The sequence below is a fragment of the Haliotis rufescens genome, unplaced genomic scaffold, assembly GCF_023055435.1.
Source record: "Haliotis rufescens isolate VD_foot unplaced genomic scaffold, xgHalRufe1.0.p SCAF_3, whole genome shotgun sequence".
Classification (NCBI taxonomy): Eukaryota; Metazoa; Mollusca; class Gastropoda; order Lepetellida; family Haliotidae; genus Haliotis; species Haliotis rufescens.
The window spans coordinates 35,699,998-35,723,234 of NW_025964001.1; the positions used below are offsets into that span (position 1 = coordinate 35,699,998).

Here is a 23,237-nt window from a genome sequence, read left to right on the forward strand (position 1 = left end):
TCCAGTCCCACATCTTACGCATCCAATCCTCATTACTTGGATCTTGAGACAAGGTGTGAGGTGAGGTGAAATGGGGTTTAACTTTGCATCAAAGATTATTGCACTTATATAGCGACGTGCATGCACGTGTATGTGTGTGTGTGTTGCTGCTTGTACTAGTCCGGACTGATGTCGATTTATAGTGCTAGCACACTGAGATACCATGCCGCAGTTTAATATAAATACCCCACTCAGACACAGTATACTAACTCCGAGCCGACCAATCCTTGTTTTAGCCCCTAAATGCCTAGCGCCAGACGGGGTAACAACAAGTACCATCTTTTAACGTCTTTTGATATGACGCGGCTGGGGATCGAACCCCAGACCTTCCGCTCTCCGGGCGGATGCGCCACCATAAGACCACGGAGGAGGTCGATCTTGAGACAAGAGTGGGCTACTAACTGATCATTCAGCCCCTGTGTCTCAATGGGGCTTACAAACACACCAAGGCAATGTACGATAAACATCAATTTATTGCATTGCAAGTATCATCCAACTTGCTTGACAAGTCCAGCTACAAATACCACAAGAACATAAGTGTCAAACATGTTATAAATAGACAATTTGGGTTTAAAAATAAATATTTCCATCTCAACATATACTTCACAAAAACACAACATCGACAGTGTTTTAAATATATAATCTCTTTCACAACTTGTCTGTATACATGTAAGAAACAGCTTTCTAAAGCCTACACTTCCAAGGTCATCTGAAACATTTTTGCCAGCAATGCTAGAAAATATTACAACTGGTTACAAGTGTAAACACTCTTCCTAAACTCGAGTCTTAACCGTGCAAAAAAACAGTTTTATCAAGTTTCTAAAACTGTGGTAATGTTTTACCGTATATTCTCATTCACATCTCCAGAACAATACAAACTAAAAGTTTCTTCAATTATCACTAAATGTTATCAAAGATCACAGAACTTATTATTTGAATTCTTCCAACAGTTTTCTCTCATCATGAACTAAAAAACAATGTTGCTGTGTCAGAGGCAGATCACGTTTTTTTTAAACAATAGTCATCAGGAGATGATATATCTTCCAGGTCTGGTGCAATTCAGAAATGGAGTTTGGCTACTTTTTTGGCTACCCCACTTTTGGTTCATTGCCACTGGATACCATCAGTTCAGTGAAGAAAAAAATAATGCTGTAAAGTATTTTTCTAAATCCAAAATCATCAAAAGGCACCAGTTCACCACTAGACCTATCTGTATTGCAAGTTTCAGCAACGGGTTTGGAGTTCTGCTCGGGAAAGAAGCACTACCCTTATTTTTAGTCCAACTTATTATCATGAAAACATAAAAAATATATATACAATTTACATCCCAAATCATGAAAAAGACACCAGTTCACCGCTAGACTGATCTGTGTAGCAAGTTTCGTCTGGAATTGTTGAATGGTTTTGGAGTTCTGCTCCAGAAACGAGCACTACCCTCATTTTCAGTTTAAGTCCATCCTGTCATGCCCCCCCAAAAAGCCCAAATCATCAAAAGGCACCAGTTCCCCACCAATAGGACTGACCTTTAAAGAGAGTTTCAATTTTTTCACTTTTGTCTAAACCTACTGATTAGGATAATTTAACAAAAAAAATCTTTAAACCAAGGTCTGGACCTATCCCAAATTTCTTCGACCCATTGTCTTTCCAGTTTTTCCTGGTCATTTATGAAAGAAAGTGAACACCGGTAAGTTGTCAGACTTAACTTAAAGCTTATTTTCCACTTGAAATTAAAGTTAAAAGAGCATTTCATTTACCAGTATTATTATTATTTTACTTGTGTAATATTTTGGCTGGCTAATCCGTGAGCTGAGTAAAATATTGTTCTGGCCTAATATGCATGTTAGAATGTTGTTTCCTACAACAATAATGAGCATCAACAAAACAAATAATAAAATATTCAAAAATGTCATATTGTCATGATCACAACAGAGTTAACTTGATAGTCATTTCAACATAATTATAAACAATAGTTATCAACAGGAAGTGGTTGTTTTATATAGAAGCATTTATATTCCAAAATTGTCAAAGAGATTAACACAATTATAAGACTTTATTGTGAACAAAGTGCTTCCATTATCCAATATGCAAAGCATAACATACACTTGCTCCAAGACCTATACTGCTGACTTACAGTCAGTGACCTGGCCTTGACCATGACATAATGGTCAGGGAGGTGGCCTTGACCTTGACATTAACAACAAATCAACCAATCACAGAACAGTGTGCATAAAGGGAGGTTCCCAATGACCTCATTATTAAACATGTGACAAGGACAAATACACCACGCTACTCGAAACACTAAGTGATTGTGGCCGATTCAAACACCTCTGTGTCGTGTAGTTGTATATTGACATGTTGCCAGCGTATATTTTAGCATTGGGATACTGCTTGGTAAATATATGTATGGTCTGTATCATGATATTCAAAGCTCGAATATGATACAAATATTTGTTATTGCTAAAAATTCATTGTGAAAGCAGAATTTTTTTCTTCCATTCATGTGAAACAAATTCACAAATTACAACCATAAAAAGGTGAAAACTTTATGATATATTCTCCCATAAAAAATTAAGATACTTAAATGACATTACAAACTGGTACTGAATACAAAAAAACTTAAGCCATACCCTAACATATCTTTGTTAGACTGATTTTGTCTTCTGGATCTTTTTGCCCAAAATACCTGAAAAGGGTAAGGGAAAACAATCTCCTTCAAAAATAAGAAAACCAATAAAGCATACCTGAATTAATTGTGCCTATTACAGTATTTTATATATAAAACCACCAATATTTTAGGGTGAAAAATGCTGTTGATTGTCTAAAGGTGAAATATTTGTTCGAGCAAGTGGCAGAGAACAAACATTGTCTAACTATCAATCTAACAACCTTTTCAATATTAAAAATAAATTTAATACTTCCTGTTACACGTTTTCTTATTTTATATATGTTTTTTTAAATGGTAAAAGCTTAAAACAAGTATTTAAAATGGTCTGGCCAAATAAAAAATCTGATAATATTTTGGTGAAATAACTTTTTTCACGATTAAAATATCTTCTGAAACCTACAAGCTGACGAGTCTGTCCTTGTCACATGTCACAACTGGAGGTTATTAACACATGACTAGTATTCAAAAGCAACCACTACAACACCTTAGGCTACAAGCTTTAGTCACATTAATATTGTTGTTATTTTATCAAAATTTATGCATATAAAATCATGTGTCATCTCACAGTACTCAAAACATTAATTTGTAAAATGGGGAGAATTTTGGCACAAGACCTCTGTCACTACAATTAAAAGTGTGTGTATATAAATATCACTTTCCCGTCCACACATATCACCATATGTACCAAGATCAAAACTGAGTCATTAAGAATTGAACATTCTCACAAAGCACAAAGTATATTTAAAAAAACTCTTCAAATACTACTCTTGAGATTTCACAGATGATCACATTCACACTGAAATGTATCCCATTAATATGGGATCATTCAAAAGCACAATTACAAAAATTATTTCTCATGTACAAATGTCCAAACTTCAGAAGAAATTAGAGAATATCAACAGTGTTGAATTCCATCATTAGAAAACAAGTCTAATGAAATTAATATACTACATGGTATGGAAGTTTTTCGTACACATAATATCTGGATTTGACTGTTTCTCCAAGAACAATAGCTGATCAATTCATATTAACAGGAAAAATATTTATTCATTAGCTGTATTTGTAATTTACAAATAAAAAACAGAAAAAAACTGATACAGATGGTCTTTTCTTAAATCTAAACATTGGAAGAATGTATTATTCATGTACAGCATACCATTTAATCATAACTTAAAAATTCATATTTTATAGAAATAAATTATAAAATATCACAATACTTTTAAACTGATTCTTCTCAAAAGTGTATAGAAATCCAATCGACAATGTCATTCATAGGAAATAATTAAATATTCTTAAGTATTTATATGTATATGAAATAATACAAAAAATGCTATTGGTTACACCAACACAGATCACAGAGCATTCGGACCCAACAACCACACTATATCAGATACATGTACACAATTCATGTAACAGAACACTCACCATGTACACACAACAGTGATCATATATATTTCACATTCACTTATAATTTGCTTATTTTCATTCACACAAATTATATCAGTCCCTAAATGTCACACCTGAAATACACTTCTTCACAAAGTAACAATTTTTGGCATAAGATATTCTTATTGTTAACATATCGCACATATTGATAGTAACCCTCAGAGATATTTCACGAAACAGACAGATGTCCCGATTATACATGCTTCAATTCAGTTTTTTTGCTGTAAGAACCTGTAAGAACCTGATCACATGAACAAGAAGGGCCCAATGACACCAGATACTGACATACATTATAGAATTGTACTAATGTTTTCACTAATACATGATGGTGGAAATAAATACTGAGCTGTAACTGAAAGATACGAGAAACATGAAGCCATGCGTATACCTCATAATATCTACTCAAAACAAAAACAAAAAAGATTTCCAAATCTGTTAACAAATGGCCAAATTCCCAAAACAAATGCTAATTATTAACTGGGAAAGGTGCTCTTCTTAAACTGCCGACAAAATGGTAAAAGCATTAAATAGGTACAGCGACAAAGACTTTTGAAAAATATTCATGTCTGCTGTTACAGTTTACAAAATATGTGATACATGGGGGTCATATTTTTCCTTTTTTTTCTGGAAAGATAAAAATACTTTCATGATTTTTTATTCTGAATAAAATTATTTTTCTAAGTAATAGTGCACAATTTACTGGCCAAAGACAATTCAAAATATTATTAAGTCAGTTAGGGATAAAGTTGGATTATTACCAGCCTTTATTCAAGTGTGAATTGTTATAACAAAACAAAATATATAAAAAGTCATACATAACATGCTAAAAAAGCTAATATATAATCTGCCAATTTTTCAGCAAAACTAACTGTAAACTGTGAACATATGACAACAAATCATAAACACATTGACAAAACAGGCCAGATGCAATATCATGAAATGCAAAACAAAAACAATTCATATCAAAATCATTGAGCAATTTATGAGACATGGGGATGTCATTGTAAAAAGTGTTTTCTTTTCAAGGAATCCACATGCTGCAAAAATAATGTGCAATCCACTGCAAAAGTTCAATCTCATTTAAAATCAGATCTTAGCATGCTTAGTTCTCACTATCGCTAAACAGAGATCTGAGGACATCCCATTATGGGTCACGTCAGAACGACGTTCGATCCGACCAATCAAAGCGTCGCTTACCAGATCGTGAAAGTGACAGTCAGAATGTGTTTCCTAATCTTGCAACCACGAAAGCGTTAACACGGGGTATTCCGAACAACAGTAACGGCCCGTGAGACTGATTCCGTCAAAATTATCGTCTGTCTCTCGCTACCGTGGGATAAACATTTCAACGGAGGAGGTGTTGCAAAGTACGTGGGAAGCACTGCCATACATCTCAACCATATATTAGACATTCCAGAATGTTCGTTTGTTCAGTTTTCAAAATTTTAATCGAGAACTGTGTCAACATATTTTTCAAGCGTAGGCTGAAATGGAAGTCGCCAGGTTGAAACGAGTGCCGTAAAGCTCGAGAAAACTGCTTTCTAATTGGCTGATGTGGACTTCTTGTTAGTCATTTCAGTAGTCAGTCAAAGTTCACAAAAGGTCGTTCTGACGTGACCTGTAATGGGATGTCCTCAGATCTTTGTTCAGCAGCAGTGAGAACTCAGATCTGATTTTAATGAGATTGTGCAAAAGTTTAACCAAACAGCCAATAATTGTAAAAATGTGTGACTATAACCCATCTGAAACAACCAATGTTGTATAATACCATCAAATATGTATTGAATTTGAGATTTCAAATACAGTGAATCCAAATACGAATTTGGCCCAAATGTACACAATATAAAATCTCATATCAGGGTGTTCTCGTGTATATCTGTATATAGTATATATTCTTAGCAAAAGAATTCAAAGACCACCCAATTTATTCATATTACAACATTAAAATGAAAGAATCAAGTGGTCCTTAACTTATTTTGAGTTGTATATTTCAAAATTATGAAACCTTGAGCCTCAGTACGAAAGTATCCCAGAACAAATGCCATTTAATCAATGTGACACACACTGAGGTCGCCATTTGATGTAGGAAGTTTCAGTGAACTCAAGCTGAGGTAATCAGTCATCATCCATGACCCAGATATACAAATTGTGTCAACCATCTGTCAACCATCTGTCATTCATCTCTCACACATCCACTGCTCATAGACCTGCACAACCACACACCAGTAATATCAAAAGCAGATACGTTATCACAAAATAGCACTGTGCAACCTTCATATCAGCCTTAATACCCCATGATGGTAAAATGTGTAAGTGTGACGACCATATTGTGTTACCATGGTAACAATATGCTGCATAATCAGGGGCAACATACAGCATCTTCCTTTCCAACTGTGCGACAACCGGGTTCAGTTTGAACTAGATTTTAGTTCGATCTTCAGATCTTATGACCCAATCAACACATTTTTCAGTGTAGTGTAACATGAAAATTCATTGTCAAGAAACGAGCCACGAAGAACTCAGCATACATTTCAAATTACCCATGAATGTCTTCTTATGAAATTACTGCAAAACCGACTTGACAGATAAAAGCAAGTGATTCATTTTGGCTGTTTTGCCACAGCAATTAGGCATGGTAGCTAGCCAAAAGCTGTGTCTGAAATAAAACTTCTCCTCTGAGGAAGTGCTGAAATACACAGAAAATATTACCGGGTTCAATCTCGTAACAATATCCATGGTATATTTCTCCATAATCAACCGACGTCTGGTCCCAACATTGTACCCAATCAATCTGTCGTAGCCCTAAGAATTCGTCTTCAGTGTCATGAGCCTTAAACTTCTAATTTTCTGATCATGTTTTGACTGAGAACCAAAAAGTGACTGAGAGACTCTAGTGTTGTCCGCCTGTAACCGCTGACACTTGATCTAGACTTGATCGTGACAAATGATGCAAACAGTAAGTTCAAAGGCCATTTTTCAAAATGGTTGAAAGATTTCAAATGGCAAATAGTAAAAAATTCTATCAGTTTATGGAACTTTTTATACATACTGCTTAGCATTAGGGCACATACATTTACTAAAAAATAACAAAATGTTATCTCATTGGCGCCTAATCAAACCTCAGACAAACTGCTGATGAAGACAATAATTTGGAGTTACTTCCCTTTGAAGGTGCCCTGAAGCAGTTCTTATGATGTTTCTGTGCTAGATACAGGATATGTAGGTGATGCATTTCCATGGTGTTATTCACATTTCTGATGACCAAAGTTACTACACCTCACATACAACAGGTTACATAGTCAACATACTTGGCACTCAAATTGCTCTTATCATACAAAGGTGCTTGTTAGAATGCCATGTCACAGGTTGTGTCACTGGCGGTTCCAGCTTTTTTTCAGACACCTTACTGGTAATCCAGGATAAGTTGAACCAACTCACAAAAAATGTGTTTGAGACAAAAAGCAGAGAGCAGAATTTTGGCAAACATATTTGGTCTGTTACAGGTAGAGAAGGTGTACGCATGTAGTGCACGTGCAGGTCATAGCAATGAAATTGACAATGCTCCCATGGACACACGAGACTACTAAGAGGTCGGTGTGACAAACTGATACCAGAATTCGCTAAAAGTTGTTTGATAGAAGTTACTTAGAAACAAATAAACATGTCACAGCTAGGTAAGATTGACCAAATCATACATTATCAGGCTCGGGAATTGGCCTATAATGTCATAAATTACATGGAGAAAGAATGTAAACATATATCTCAAGCATTGTCAGAAGCTAGCATTGTCACTGCTCTGTATCTATGCTCTATCAGGGCAGAAATTATCGCTCATGACCCTTTCTTCACAATGGTACGTGCTAGTGGCAGGACCTCATACGTAGTCATACAGGGTTAATTGTCGGTCACAATTCAACTTATTCTGGCATACCAGTACATGTTATCTGCTCCCTCGGACAAGTCACTTTGTGACTTGGGTACAATGTGCATCCCCCTTTGTCAAAATCTTGGATCCGCCCTTGTGTGTGAATTGGTGCTGAATTTGATTACAACTCTCCAATGTCTAAAAGAAACCATCTGTCTACAGCATTTATCTCAGTAGGAAAACATGGGCACAAAGTCACTGTGGGAAGCAATAACTGAGCTTGCTGAGGATGTATCAAGAACATGGTAGGAAAATCCCCTAAGGGTCACTTATCTTCATAAGGTTGGGACTAAATCAAGCATTCAAAAAGTCCAGTTACCACCCTTGCCTAACTAGGCTGGAATTTCTGGGATTGATTGTAGCAGCACCAGTGGATATTACGAGTTATGTCCCTTCTATGTTCCTCCTATTGACCAATCAGATTCACTTCTGACATCGCATGCTATTGCTTCAAATGGCCACGCCCAGTCAAGACGGTCAGATCGATAATCAAAACCTATGATGTAATGAAACGGGTCTTACTTAGCGAGCACCTTGATCAAAACATGAAAATTTGGAAAATATCTGTTGACGCTAAGTAGACGGTACACATGCATTGCAAATCCTTCAAACGACCGAAATCTGCATGGCAGACTATGAACCGGATGTTGATTGCATTACGCGATTTTGATTGGACTATGCATCGTCAGTACAACCAAAATATAACTCCATCATTGCAGCCTAGTTATGCAAGGGCGGAAACAGGACTTGGGAAGATGTAGAAATACAATTTACATGTCCCAAACCCCCAACGCTATAAAATGCAAGAGTTGGCTATGACTCATATTAACCACGTTCTGAGTGTATACATCTGTGATGTAAAACTACATGGGGCGCCATACGATATATACGATATTCTTAAATTATTTATGATATATATGTCACAATACACTATGTATAGATATTTAAGGGTTTACAAAATTACTTTTGAATTTGAATTGCTCATTGAATAACTCTTGTAAATTTGTTTGATTGGGTGACTATTTTCTGTTTCATGCACATTATCTGGCTGTCCGAAATTCCAAAGTAATTAAAGCAGGATATTTGTTCATATCAGTTTGATATTATTTTATAAAACAAATTCCACATAATAGAGCAAGACCAACTTAATTACTTGGTTTACAGACCTGTGTGACCTTTTAGCTATTTCCCCAAAATGTCCATAAAGAAAACAATTGTGTCAGTAACTTCTTTATCTCAAAACTCCTATTTACACTGACATTAAATTATATGTGTTCTCTCCCACCTGTTCCAGAAAAAATAGACTCTTTACCTGAAGCTAAAACATAGCATTATTTACCAAAATAATTAACCCAAAAGGAAATATGGTAATCATAGGCAATAGGCACAATATAGTCACCATTTGGTAACAAATTCAGTAATTGATATGTTAAATAAAAAATATGATTTTTTCCATATTTTTTTCCCTCCTGCTTCAGATATTTTTTATAATAGGTCATCAAAACAAGTAATTATATTGGTCTGGCCTTGATATACATTCAGTAAAAAAGATAAAAATTATTTGTACATATCATTTGTATCACAACTCAACCCCAACTTATCAATGTTTGACATGAGCAGCTGTGTTCTGCAATACAACATCATACCTCCTGTATCATAACATAACTAGCATACATGTGCAATGCAGCTGTGCCCTACGACTATACCACCTCTTCTAGTTCATCTATGATGGGAGAGTTGGGGTTGCGTGGAGCCTGCAGGAAGCGTGCTGCAGCAGAGGGGCTGGTGGTGCTGCTGGGATGGCTGCTCACTCCTCCGTGATGAACCCTGGGAGGAGAATTGCAGCCCGCAATAGTAGGCATGGGTGTGGTGGAGGTCTTCATATTCGAACCTGTGACACCAATACCCGTCAGACTGGAGGCCGCCATGCTGGAGTTGGGCAGACTGGATGACGTCACGCAGCAGACTTGACTTGATGGTGTCTCAGCAGAGCCAGGGAGACTGCAGGTGGTGAGACTGGAGTTTGGGAAGCTGGAGTGTGGGACCACTCCCTGTTGGTTGCTCTCCATAGGAGGCAGATGGTAGGTATCGACAGGGTGGTCTGGTACCATTGGATGAGCAAGAGAGCGGGACTCATGGGGACTCTGTACCCCTAGGTGATCTTGTGGGGGACCAGGCTGGTTGCCTACACTCATGGCTTGAAGGTAGGTGAGAGGGGAGCTACCGGTTGTGTCCACTGCCTGGTAGGCTGGGGGTAGCTCCCCAGTCATACTTGCTGCAGGGTCTCCTCTCCTATTGGCTAAAACTCCTAGAAAATGTGGAATTAGAAAAAACCTTCCTGAAGAAGACCAAGGTCCATTAGCGCCCTGAGTGAGCTCTGCTGTAGTAAGTGTCTGGCCTGTTGCGAGAGATGTGAGCTGGTGTCCTCCACCACTGGTTTCTATTCCGGGCTGTGTAGGGAATGTGCAGCGACGGTAACACTGGGCCACCTGCCCTGGGATAGTCAGTGTATTGCTGGGGGTGTCTACGTTACAGCCTGTTGGGGAACCAAAAATGTTTGTTAATTGGGTTTAATGTCACAGTTAGCAATCCTACAGCAAGAAAGTGTAATCAAACTGGAACATAAGTAATTAGTGGCTCATTGTGATAAAGTAGTTGATGCAGGATAAATTTTTGATATTTGGCCTATCTTGTCCCTTTGATGTATACAAGATATATGGTCTACCTGGTGCTCATGATGTATACAAGATATATGATCTACCTGGTGCTCATGATGTATACAAGATATATAGCCTACCTTGGGCCCATGATGTATACAAGCAATATAGCCTACCTGGTGCCCATGATGTATACAAGATATATGGTCTACCTGGTGCCCATGATGTATACAAGATATATGGTCTACCTGGGGCCCATGATGTATACAAGATATATAGCCTACCTGGTGCCCATGATGTATACAAGCAATATAGCCTACCTGGTGCCCATGATGTGCCCATGATGTATACAAGATATATAGCCTACCTGGTGTCCATGATGTATACAAGATATATAGTCTACCTGGTGTCCATGATGTATACTAGATATATGGTCTACCTGGGGCCCATGATGTATACAAGATATATAGCCTACCTGGTGCCCATGATGTATACAAGCAATATAGCCTACCTGGTGCCCATGATGTATACAAGATATATAGCCTACCTGGTGCCCATGATGTAAATAAGCAATATAGCCTACCTGGTGTCCATGATGTATAAGCTGGCAGTGTAGTTTCGTCAGTGTGATTGTGAAGAGAAGAGCGATTGAGTGTGGATGAGGACAATTCTACCCCAACAGCCTCCTCGTATGGAGGTGGTGGTTCATCCTGATCCGGGTGATGGTGGCCAGGGGGGATTGTACTGGTATTTTCCTGTGTAACCTCACTATATGATGGAGGTGCACAGTCTTCCCCTGTGGACGATGCATAGCTTCTGCAACATAAAGGAACAATGTGAGTATAATGACCTTTAGAAGCCTTTTTCATTCAATAGTGTGTGCGTTTAACACCACTTTAAACAGTGTCTCGGTTCACAGGGCTTCACAGATTGTACTCGTGTGGAGAATCGAACCCCAGGCATGAGTCATAATTACACCTAGCCATTCTTAGGGAAAAACTTACATAGCTCTTGCCTGCTAGCCAAGAATTATCCTAATCATACTCATGTCAAAGGTATTGTGTCGATGTTTCCTTCAAGGGTGGTAGTATCAATATCCAATGTCAATGTGGTTAATATGGTTTAAAAAAGAAATCAAATACTGGACACTTTTTTGTAACAAAGCTTATCAATCAGAAATGCACTGTGATGTGTTGCAATGGTTTTGGTCTATGTTCAAGGCAACTTAAACTATTAAATTGTCACAGGCGTAAGCATGTCAAGAATGTTTCTTTATGTGTGACCCACCAGGAGAAGGGGACCTTGTGGGTGCTAGAATATAATTGTGCTGTGGCATCATAAAGACAGATGTTTGATGTCAACCTACTTCCGTAAAAATTGCCATGTGTGCAGACTGTACAAAAATATCCTATTTTTCTCCCATTAGTTCATGATGTAATAAAACCATTTCAAAACATTTCAGTATACATGTCTACTTTCAATTACGCAGACATATTAAGAAACTGCTACCATTACACAAACAGTTATCTGGTTATAATTCTGAAAATGAGTCCAAATGTTTAATGACATGCATCAAGATGCATCTAAGTAATACAGATGAGCCGAAGCTTGTGAATTGTATTTTAATGGTCCTAAGATACATATACTGTAGTTTCAATTCAAGATATGTGAAGAAGTCAAAATGTGAGCTTTCAACCATTAGGTCCCTTATCTCATGGTTGGTCATCACATTTGTTGATTTTCTTATGCTTTAAGCTTGTGAAGTATTGTATTGATTATGTTAAGCAAAAACATGTTTTACCTATGTGATAACTGATCTGCTGATAGATTCCCTATATGTTATCATTTAACAAGTGAGTGTTAACACATTACAGCAGTTTTTAATGGATGCAGACAGAAAATACTTCATGCAAATTTTGATACCTATTTAAATAGGTCCATAGTATATGATTTAACAGATGCTTCCATCAGTGATAAACCATCATGTTGGTTTAACGGAACCTCATTACACCTATTTGATAACACTGCAACTTAAACATTGTTAAAAGATCTAATTAACAGTAAAACAATAAACTAAGAAATAAGTCTGGTGTCCGTCATATTACTACACCCTTCAGTGTAGCCTCACAACTATATTCCCAAGGCAAAGCGTCCACTGGCCTTTTTATCAAAGTCGTTTCCACCCTTGCCACATTAAGCTGACTTTCCTGCGCTTAATATGATTGGACTATTGCACATATCAATAATCCAATCAGAGAACGTTTCACAAAATCAACATCCACGACTGGTACACCTTCATTTGAAAGTTATTTTACCGCTTCCTGTCTTTGCTGACACAAATCTTTCATCCTTAAACCACCCAACAATTGCCTATGTTTTTGTGTCGGGGATGAAATTGTGAATTTTTTGTTATCTGATCGCCTATAGTTGTCACCATCTTTGTGGAGCTATACAAGATGAGAACAGCGAGCTGATTGGCTATCGCGTTTTCATTACAAGGGGCACAACTCGGGATCTACGTGAAGTGGCACCAGGGTCGAGAAAAGAAAAGTCGACTTGATGTGGCAAGGGTAGAAACTAGGCTTTGAAATAGGCTAGTGGACACGCTTGCCTCGGGAAGATGTAGAAACTAGGCTTTGATATAGGCTAGTGGACACGCTTGCCCTGGGAAGATGTAGAAACTAGGCTTTGATATAGGCTAGTGGACACGCTTGCCCTGGGAAGATGTAGAAACTAGGCTTTGATATAGGCTAGTGACACGCTTGCCCTGGGAAGATGTAGAAACTAGGCTTTGATATAGGCTAGTGGACACGCTTGCCCTGGGAAGATGTAGAAACTAGGCTTTGATATAGGCTAGTGGACACGCTTGCCTCGGGAAGATGTAGAAACTAGGCTTTGATATAGGCTAGTGGTCACGCTTGCCCTGGGAAGATGTAGAAACTAGGCTTTGATATAGGCTAGTGACACACTTGCCTTGGGAAGATGTAGAAACTAGGCTTTGATATAGGCTAGTGGACACGCTTGCCTCAGAAGATGTAGAAACTAGGCTTTGATATAGGCTAGTGGACACGCTTGCCCTGGGAAGATGTAGAAACTAGGCTTTGATATAGGCTAGTGGACACGCTTGCCCTGGGAAGATGTAGAAACTAGGCTTTGATATAGGCTAGTGACACGCTTGCCTTTGGAAGATGTAGAAACTAGGCTTTGATATAGGCTAGTGGTCACGCTTGCCCTGGGAAGATGTAGAAACTAGGCTTTGATATAGGCTAGTGGACACGCTTGCCTCGGGAAGATGTAGAAACTAGGCTTTGATATAGGCTAGTGGACACGCTTGCCTCGGGAAGATGTAGAAACTAGGCTTTGATATAGGCTAGTGGACACGCTTGCCCTGGGAAGATGTAGAAACTAGGCTTTGATATAGGCTAGTGGACACGCTTGCCTCGGGAAGATGTAGAAACTAGGCTTTGATATAGGCTAGTGACACGCTTGCCCTGGGAAGATGTAGAAACTAGACTTTGATATAGGCTAGTGGACACGCTTGCCTCGGGAAGATGTAGAAACTAGGCTTTGATATAGGCTAGTGACACGCTTGCCCTGGAAAGATGTAGAAACTAGGCTTTGATATAGGCTAGTGGACACGCTTGCCTCGGGAAGATGTAGAAACTAGGCTTTGATATAGGCTAGTGGACACGCTTGCCTCGGGAAGATGTAGAAACTAGGCTTTGATATAGGCTAGTGGACACGCTTGCCTCGGGAAGATGTAGAAACTAGGCTTTGATATAGGCTAGTGGACACGCTTGCCTCGGGAAGATGTAGAAACTAGGCTTTGATATAGGCTAGTGACACGCTTGCCCTGGAAAGATGTAGAAACTAGGCTTTGATATAGGCTAGTGGACACGCTTGCCCTGGGAAGATGTAGAAACTAGGCTTTGATATAGGCTAGTGACACGCTTGCCCTGGGAAGATGTAGAAACTAGACTTTGATATAGGCTACTGGACACGCTTGCCTCGGGAAGATGTAGAAACTAGGCTTTGATATAGGCTAGTGGACACGCTTGCCCTGGGAAGATGCCTCACAACATGATGATCCTAGCAATGTTAAAGAGGTATGATGCAAAATAGTCCAATGCCATTTCCAGACGAGAACTAGACCTTGTTATGTGTGACTTGCAAGTGAAATGTGACACTGTCTCTATCATCTATGTAGGGATTTGGTGTTAGGCTGAGTGGAAAAGAGTGAATGTTACCCTACACTATATATATGCTGACCTTCCTGATGTAATAATACATAGATAATGCAATAATGGGTACTGGGTACCTATTCTGACCTGGCTAATGAGCTAACAAATCCTACCTCATTTGTGTGTCAGGGGTGACATTCAGAGCATCCATGATGACAGTGACAGCACCCAGGCCATCATTGCGATCCACTACCACTGCTGTTACCGTGCCACGCCCCATCTGTCCAAGCTAGTGGAAATAATAGCTGATTAAATCATCAATAACTGTATAACTCTTGAAAAAATGTACCATTGCTGACTTAGTATACAAAGCAAGACGCTAAGTGAGTGAGTGGGTTTAACATGTTTAACGCCGTTCTGAACAGTATTTCAGCGATATCATGGTATGTCAGCTTGATGTGGGAGGAAAGCCCAAAGTGATGTAGGTCTAGCATTCAGCATGTTTAGTTGTTTACCACTAAGGTGAAACCCACAAGCACAAACACAGGTACGGTTCCAAAAAACTAAGATACATAATCAGAACAAATCAGGATTTGAAGATATTAGGCTAAAAAAATATTAGTCTTGGTTCTCAGGCTCTGTCAGCATCATCATAAAGTCCACTGCCATTTCGTTTTTATTTCCATTTTCAAATTGTATAAAAAAAAACTAATACTTAAAAACAATGCAATCCAATATAGCACACAGTTACTTCCCTTTACATGAGCACTGATTAACTGCGCATCTCGTGTTATGGTCATGGCAACAATAGGAGTTCGTAATGTATGCTTCTTTATGTAGGGAGGCCCTTTCCCAGGTTGATGATACACAACTGTTTAACTGGTTACAAACTAATTTGAACAAGCAAAGAAAAACAAACCAACGCCCGCCCACACTATATTTTGAAAAGTCATTGCCTGAGAACCAATTCTTTAATTTTTTTAAGCTGATGAACCGGGTAAAGTCAACCCACAATAGAATGACTTCTCTAATGTCTCTTATCATTGCTTAATGTGACCAGCAAACTTTACTTTTTTCGTATTCTTACACAGTAAAAAGACTATCGGTAATACACTCCTAACTATGTTAATGATAATTTCCCTTGTGAACTCATTGGAGACACAATCTTTCATTCTGATAACTATGTGAATAGTTCTCTATTTGCACAGACCTGTAGTCCATTCCTGGTGGAATTATTCCGTTTCCGAGCTATAACAAACTGCCTCATAGACAACAGAAGAAGTAGGAGAGCCAACGCTATCAGCAGTGGTCCTGTCATGGACACCTTGTCACCAAACACATCACTGAACCCTGAAAGAACAAATATCAAATAGCATCCCATCCAGTATTATGGTCTCTGTTCACAAAATCTGCCAACCTTAAAAATCGAAAAATAGGTATTGTTGCAAGTTTTTAATGCCACTGACAGAAAATACTCATTTTGATAATTGATATAATCTTAAAAATTTTGGCATCAACTAAACTGTACTGTAACAGAATAGAAATATATAGCGCTGGTAACAAATAAAAGCTGTAAATTTTACATCAAATTGTATATTTATCATGTTTATATACTAATCCTATGTCACACAATGCATTTCTTCTTTTTTCTTTTTATCCTTATGTGTAAATGTGCTTGAACAAAGTTTCCTGCTTCTAAAAACATATCACCTAAACACATCCCAGCATCACCATGGTCACTACCCAAATAAATGGGTAACACACTGTAATCCCGTGCATGTGATCTCACCTGACTACCCCTGCCACATCAATCTCTTTCATTGACAGAGTAGAGGAGCTGTGATGCGGGGATGGCTGGGAGGGCATGATGATATAGCATGTGAGATAGGATAAGTGTATACATCAATATATAATTTCATGTAAAACTTAAAAATGTTTAAACTTATCCTATCTGACACTATGCATTTATTCCACCATGTGGAGCACAGGTACCCAGGCCTGTGTAGACTACAACCATGAGCTATACACCACAAGGAAGCTGCATTCGTGACCAATTCGTGTTATTCTGGGACAAGCCGAATAGCGACGCGTGCCCCTCTCGTGGCCATTTTTGCAACCGGGTTGTCTTAGCGCAAACGGGCATACCTAAAACAATTGTCAACTCATTGCACAATGGTTCACATATGTTTCCCCATATATTATTTATACTTCAGATGCAATTTAAAGCACATCAGGACATGCAAAATTATACAGTATGATTGAACACATTTAACTGTGTCTTGGGTATATTTTTAGATACAAGACATATGTAAAAACAGAAATTATTTCTGAGGGATTCTTTGATGAAGAACTTGAAATCATAGGCGCATTCTGATTGGTTTGTCGTATTTTCGCACATAACATTCATCGATAAGGGGACGAGTCTTCTTGCAGGTTACGGGATGGGGCGAGTGGGGACAAATGAAGAAAGCTGGTGCTAAACAGTTATATAAACAATAAGCTATAACACTGCCTAGTGTCATTATGACATGAACTTGTAAATGGGTAAAGCTAGGGCTGGCACAGGTAACTCGGGTGCTCGGGTAGGGTCTGTACTGAGAAGGACCCGGGTACCCACAGGACCCGAGGTTTGTCACATGATATATAGTTTAATGACAAAAATTATCTAGAATTCTATGGTTACACTACAAGTCACTAATGTTGGTATTTCTTTTTGACTTGAGACCTTAAAAGGTTTAAATAAAGATAAAACTTCAGTCAAAGTGTATGCATGACCAGATCGTTTTATACTTGTATCTAAATACATTTTGTCAGGGCTACAGTCAAACTATTCTCAATCGGACATTTTATACTCAACTCTTGAGACCTACCGCAGACACCCGGGTAGTAAAGTTGGACATGTCCCAGCCCTAGTAAAAACACCATAATAGGCGATGTGACCCCCTTTACATGCTTTACACTATTCGGATGTAATATAATGAAATCGTGTAGAAGAGGAATGATCCACAAAATCCATAGGAGGGTCTTCAAACCAATACGAAGACATCATATGCACAAGGTAGAGGTGAGCAGGTAACAAGCTTGGAACTACATATGGTGACCATGGTGACAGTCTCACCTACCAAGATTCACACTTTAGCCCTTTAAAGCATTGTTACGTTTTCGAGAAGATTTTGAATATATGTTCCATAAATCATTACATCAAAGATGGCTGCCTACCTGAGGCCATGTTGAAAATTCAATTTTGATGCCTCGAACAAACTTGAACCCCCTTAAACATGTTAAAGTAACAGACATCCACACAAAATTTCAGCTCTGGACAACTTACATCAACATAAGCTCACATAGCATTTCAGGAGATGAGCCAAAAAGGTCTAGCCATAACTGTTTCAGCTTAATCATGTTTATGTAGGAGAAACACCTTGTCAGGTACACAGGGCAAATACTTCTTAAAGCTTGGTGAAAGTGAAACCAAGGAGAAATGACATGGTGCTGACACAGCAAGGGTCCTGACCATTTCCCCTTCCTCTGTGTAATGTATTTATTATATACTTCAGTGTGAAAGACTTGAGTTTTCCAAAGTTAAGAAGAGAGATATTGTCATTGCAGTGAACATAACACTTTAACTGAACTATTGTCATACAAGAATGACCTCCCCTTAAATTGTCTACCTATATCCTAAGTCTTTGGCCTGTACACAAACTGTTGACTACCTTTTAACATTAATTCCACATTGACAAGGCTAAATAATGACAGATGGTCATTTCTGGAGTTAATATCGCTTTATGCTGTTTGTTATTCTCTTGACAATGTTTCGTTATACACTGTAGATTTCTCTTCAATCAAGACCGTTCATTTCGCAAAGTGCTATTTTTGTAACTTGACCAGCATGTATTCTTTCGCTTCCAACAGCGATCTCGAAATTTTCAAGAATATTTTTGGCTAAAGTTGATTTTGTATATAATCATATCTATATGTATGATACAGAAGTTTTGTGACGCTAAATATTTTTGTTACTTTCGTTTATATTTTTGAAGATTTTGCAAACAGGAAACTACCTTTGAAGTCGCAAAATACAAGGGTTGGTGAATCAATCCTGTGTATTAGGTAGGGAGAATTTACGTTTCAAGGTTTTACATTTGTAATGATATAACTAGATTTTCTGGTAGACAACTACACTACAAAGTATATAATAAATAGGATTTTTTATGTGTCGAGTGAAATATGTTTCTCTCAACTTATGGCGGGGGAAAGGAGAGATTTTAACTCGTGGCATAGCTATATATTGAGAGACGGAATAATGCTAGTTACCATTGTTACCATGGTTACTGAGGTGGATTTAGTACTAAATGAAATCTCATCCTCTCGAAGACATTACTGAGATTTGAGAACTAGCTCACTTTTTGCCACTTTTAGCATTAATACAGCCATATGGAAGCACTGAACATCATGGATTTCACATATTGTAACCAGATGGGGAATCAAACCTGGACTTTGACGCACTGACTCAACACCTCAAACATTAGCCTACCCTGCTGCACCAGTGTGTGATGTGTAATGTCTTACCCAGCCATGTGAGGATGCTCCCCACAAGTAGGAGAACACTGGCGACCGTTGTGAACATAATCCCCCGCCTCAGTGGCTCCTTGGTCTCAGTGGGCCCAAATGATGAGGATGTGACAAATGTCCGAAGTGCATTGGGTCGCCGACTGCGAGGCACGTGGATGTGAGACGAATGGAACATGGTGCTCATCGGTGAGTCAGAGGGGTAACATTCTACACCAAGGTGGTCTCAGACTGCAACATGACAAGAGGATAAAGAACATGTAGTTTGTTTGTTTGTTGTTTAACGCCGCACTCAACAATATTCCAGCTACATGACGATGGTCTGTAAATAATCGAAGCTGGACCAGACAATCCAGTGATTGACAGCATGAGCATCGATCCACGCAATTGGGATCGATGACATGTATCAACCAAGTCAGCGAGCCTGACCACACGATCATGTTAGTCGCCTTTTACGACAAGCATAGTCGCCTTTTACAGCAAGTATGGGTTGCTGAAGACCTATTCTAGCCCGGAATCTTCATGGGTCAAAGAACATGTAAGGGGAACTAAGATAAGCTTTTAAATCTTCTTTCCCATGTGATTGTTTGTTGTTTAACACAGCACTCAGCATGCTCAGCAATATTCCAAAGACATGACATGACATGTCTGAACCAGACAATCCAGTGATTGACATCATGATCATCAATACCATAGGGATACAATAACATGCATCAACCAAGTCAGGAAGTCTGACCACCTGATCCCGTTAGTCGCCTAACATAGTCTTCGTGGGTGTTCCTTTGGATTGAACAATATTAAACAGGTCTGCAGGGACAGTGAATCTCTACAGTGTGCTGCACCTAGACTATCCTGTTTACCTGAGGCTAAAAAACATTTCACTGGGACTAGTCAAGCAGCAGTAGAAATTGCCACGATTCCTGTAGTCCTTGCCAAACTGCCCAATAGTTAAGGTATCCTAAGGACTAGTAGAAATTTGCCTTTTTTAATGGTTTGCTGTATGTTATCATCATAAGGACTAGTGGACTAAACATGTTAGTTTCTACCCGTCAAGTTAGTTAACTCATTGCAAAAGTCCAGTTTCCACCCTTGCCGAACTAGGCTGGAATTATAGAGTTATATTTTGGCTGGACTAACGAGTCTAGGCATAGTGCAATCAAAACCGCATAACGAAATCAACATCAGGTTCAACGTCGATTTCAATGTGCAGATTTCGGTCAACTGCAGGATTTGCAAAAGATGTGTACAGCCAACGTCAACAGATATTTTCCAAATCTTTTCTTGTTTATAATCAAGACACTCACATGATTTCATGCACTTCACGAGGTAAGACCTGTTTTATTACATAAAATATGTCTTGACCATCGATCAGATGGTCTTGACTGGGAGCCGACATTTTGTTTGAAGCAAATGCAAGTGATATGAGAAGTGGGATCTGATTGGTCAAAAGGAGGGGCATAGAAAGGACATGCATAGAAAGGACATAACTTGTAATAGCCACTGGTGGCACTACGATCAAGCCCAGAAATTCCAGCCTAGTTCAGCAAGGGTGGAAACTGGACTTTTAGAGTCAGTTAACTCCCTTGGCTCGGGAAGATGGCTAAAAATGGCTAATGTATTTTGGTATTTTTGCAGGGAAATATAGTAAGAGCTAGTTGTGTCAAAGCAGTAAGAATGAAAGCACAAGGCATAAAATTAGTTTAATTTACACTTAGCTGTCAGGCAACTCTAGTACTTTTCTGCATTCCCCATGCTCCAGTTGACCTTAACATGCGTAATAATGTTACCAAGGTTACTAGTAATCAGTAACCAGTGACATGGAAGTCAAGAGGTCCTTTCCCTAATGTTAAATGTTAAGGATTTAGGGGGTCCCTAGACTCCAATACTACAGGAACAAACCTCAACATGCTCAAGGACCTCAGGACAATCCTTAACTTTGAATACTTTACGAACATGATCACAGATGATAGATTTAAACACTGTCAATTTGCAATCATGTGCAATACTATGTACAACATTCTAATTATCACGATAACATTATCTAAATTTGCATATACATAAGCTATATATATACATTCACACACACAACTGCTGTGTAACATTCATATATACTCTAATCATGCAGATACAGCTAATTTGGCCATAATAGGCCAGACAATCAATCGGGGCCATCTTGTTACATCACCTGATTTCAAGCCTGTCCATGACAGTCAAGTTAAAAATAGATTCACAACATGATCAGTCACATGACATTACAGTTTCGGTGCATACAATTGTTCTGATGCAAACTTATCATCAGATCAAGTTTGATTAAAATGTGCATAAGTTATGAAGTAAGTTTTGAGGTAAGTTTTAATTACTTATTAGTCAGAGGCAGCAAATCACAAACACATCTCTGACTGAACAGGCAATTGGATGGCCGGCTCACAGCTGAAGCTAATAATTATAGAAAAATACTTCTTTCTCAGCCAGTGTCAGTTGGCATTTTAAAATAATTATATTTACAATTACAGGTTAGAAAATGTAAGGTTGCAATTACTGCAATATTTAAAGTATGCATGCGTGAGAATTTATTTTGGACAGAAAACATAATCTGATAATAGAAATCGAATGAGAGAACAAAACATTGTTTACAGATTATTTAATATAAGTGTTTCCTTAATTCAGATAGACAATCCACAGAAAACATTGGACCTGACCCATGCTGCTTCACTCTATATCTCAACTTACACCAAAGAGTTAACATTTAATTTTGTCATGGTAGAATGGAGATTAACATACTGTGACTGTGTTTCAATGTAGAGCTTGGTACCTGTAGATTTAAACATGATAAATTTATTATTTCAAACATGTTCAATTCAAAATTTAAATCAAGAGAGTTAAAAAGATACATATAACCTAGTTCTGCTTTGAAAACACAGTGTGTTTATCTCCAAATGAGCTAATTTTGAGCTTTCTACAAATAAATGTATTCCTTATAAGGTCATTTCAATGTTTGCAGGATGTCTGTTTATTATCATGATAATGCATAGGTAATGATTTTGGTTTTTATTCACTGAAATTTGTGAGTTTAAATTTGTATTGTTTAGAATCAAACTGCATCCATGCCTTTCTACTTTCAGTGTTTTACTGACAAGTGACAGCTCTGTGATGTGCCACCAAGCTGTCAGTCGCCTGAAGTGTGCTTGTCAGTGGGTGAAACAGGTGATCTTGTGCATGTTTTATAAGATTATCATATGGATTTCACTTAAGAGTGAACCAATGAACCTGATATAAGTAAGCATGAACATGATGAAATAACAAATGTTGAAAGTGAATAGTTTTACACCACGAATAAATGCTTGAACTACAACTGGTTTTCCTTTCCTACAAGTGGATTTCTTGCAACATTTCCAGTTATCCATACACACACATCAATAGTTAACGTTACCTGCATTCCACGTAATCACTAACTTAACATATTTCACATATAATTGCCTCCGAATACACAGCTCCATTCCATGTTTACTTTAGCAGCTCTCAACATACAGGAAGTAGCAATGCACGGATGTAGAAACTGCCACCTGTTGGAGAAGTAAGGGAAACAACTCTTGCCATCAAGTTGCTTTCTAGACTTAATCATGTCTTCAGGGACGGGACGTCGACTGTCCTGAAGCTTTGTTTGTAAACAATAGCCAATAACCCCCGAACTTACTTTGCTCTGGGCGCCTTTTTTCCGCGACAGAATGTTCTACTCCAGTGACATACTGGGTTTTTTT

At 38.3% G+C, this 23,237-nt stretch overlaps 1 protein-coding gene across 1 annotated transcript; it reads right to left on the minus strand.

Moving 5' to 3' along the window:
* Positions 1–9,540: 9,540 nt before the first annotated feature.
* On the minus strand, positions 9,541–23,033 carry LOC124119282. Its single transcript, XM_048402901.1, has 6 exons — positions 22,910–23,033; positions 19,480–19,710; positions 16,124–16,263; positions 15,087–15,202; positions 11,316–11,548; positions 9,541–10,611 (listed from the first exon to the last, which is right to left on the minus strand). Exons 2-6 carry the CDS (start codon positions 19,664–19,666, stop codon positions 9,776–9,778), a joined length of 1,512 nt encoding a protein of 503 aa, XP_048258858.1. The 5' UTR covers positions 19,667–19,710; positions 22,910–23,033; the 3' UTR covers positions 9,541–9,775.
* Between the last annotated feature and the right edge of the window lie 204 nt (positions 23,034–23,237).

Coding starts and splice junctions, on each gene's coding strand:
- LOC124119282 (XM_048402901.1), bottom strand. CDS start 19,666: ATGAGCACCATGTTCCATTCGTCTCACATCCACGTGCCTCGCAGTCGG. Junction 16,264..19,479: donor GAGCATCCTCACATGGCTGG/GTAAGACATTAC, acceptor TTGTTCTTTCAG/GGTTCAGTGATGTGTTTGGT. Junction 10,612..11,315: donor TTATACATCATGGACACCAG/GTAGGCTATATT, acceptor GTTCCCCAACAG/GCTGTAACGTAGACACCCCC.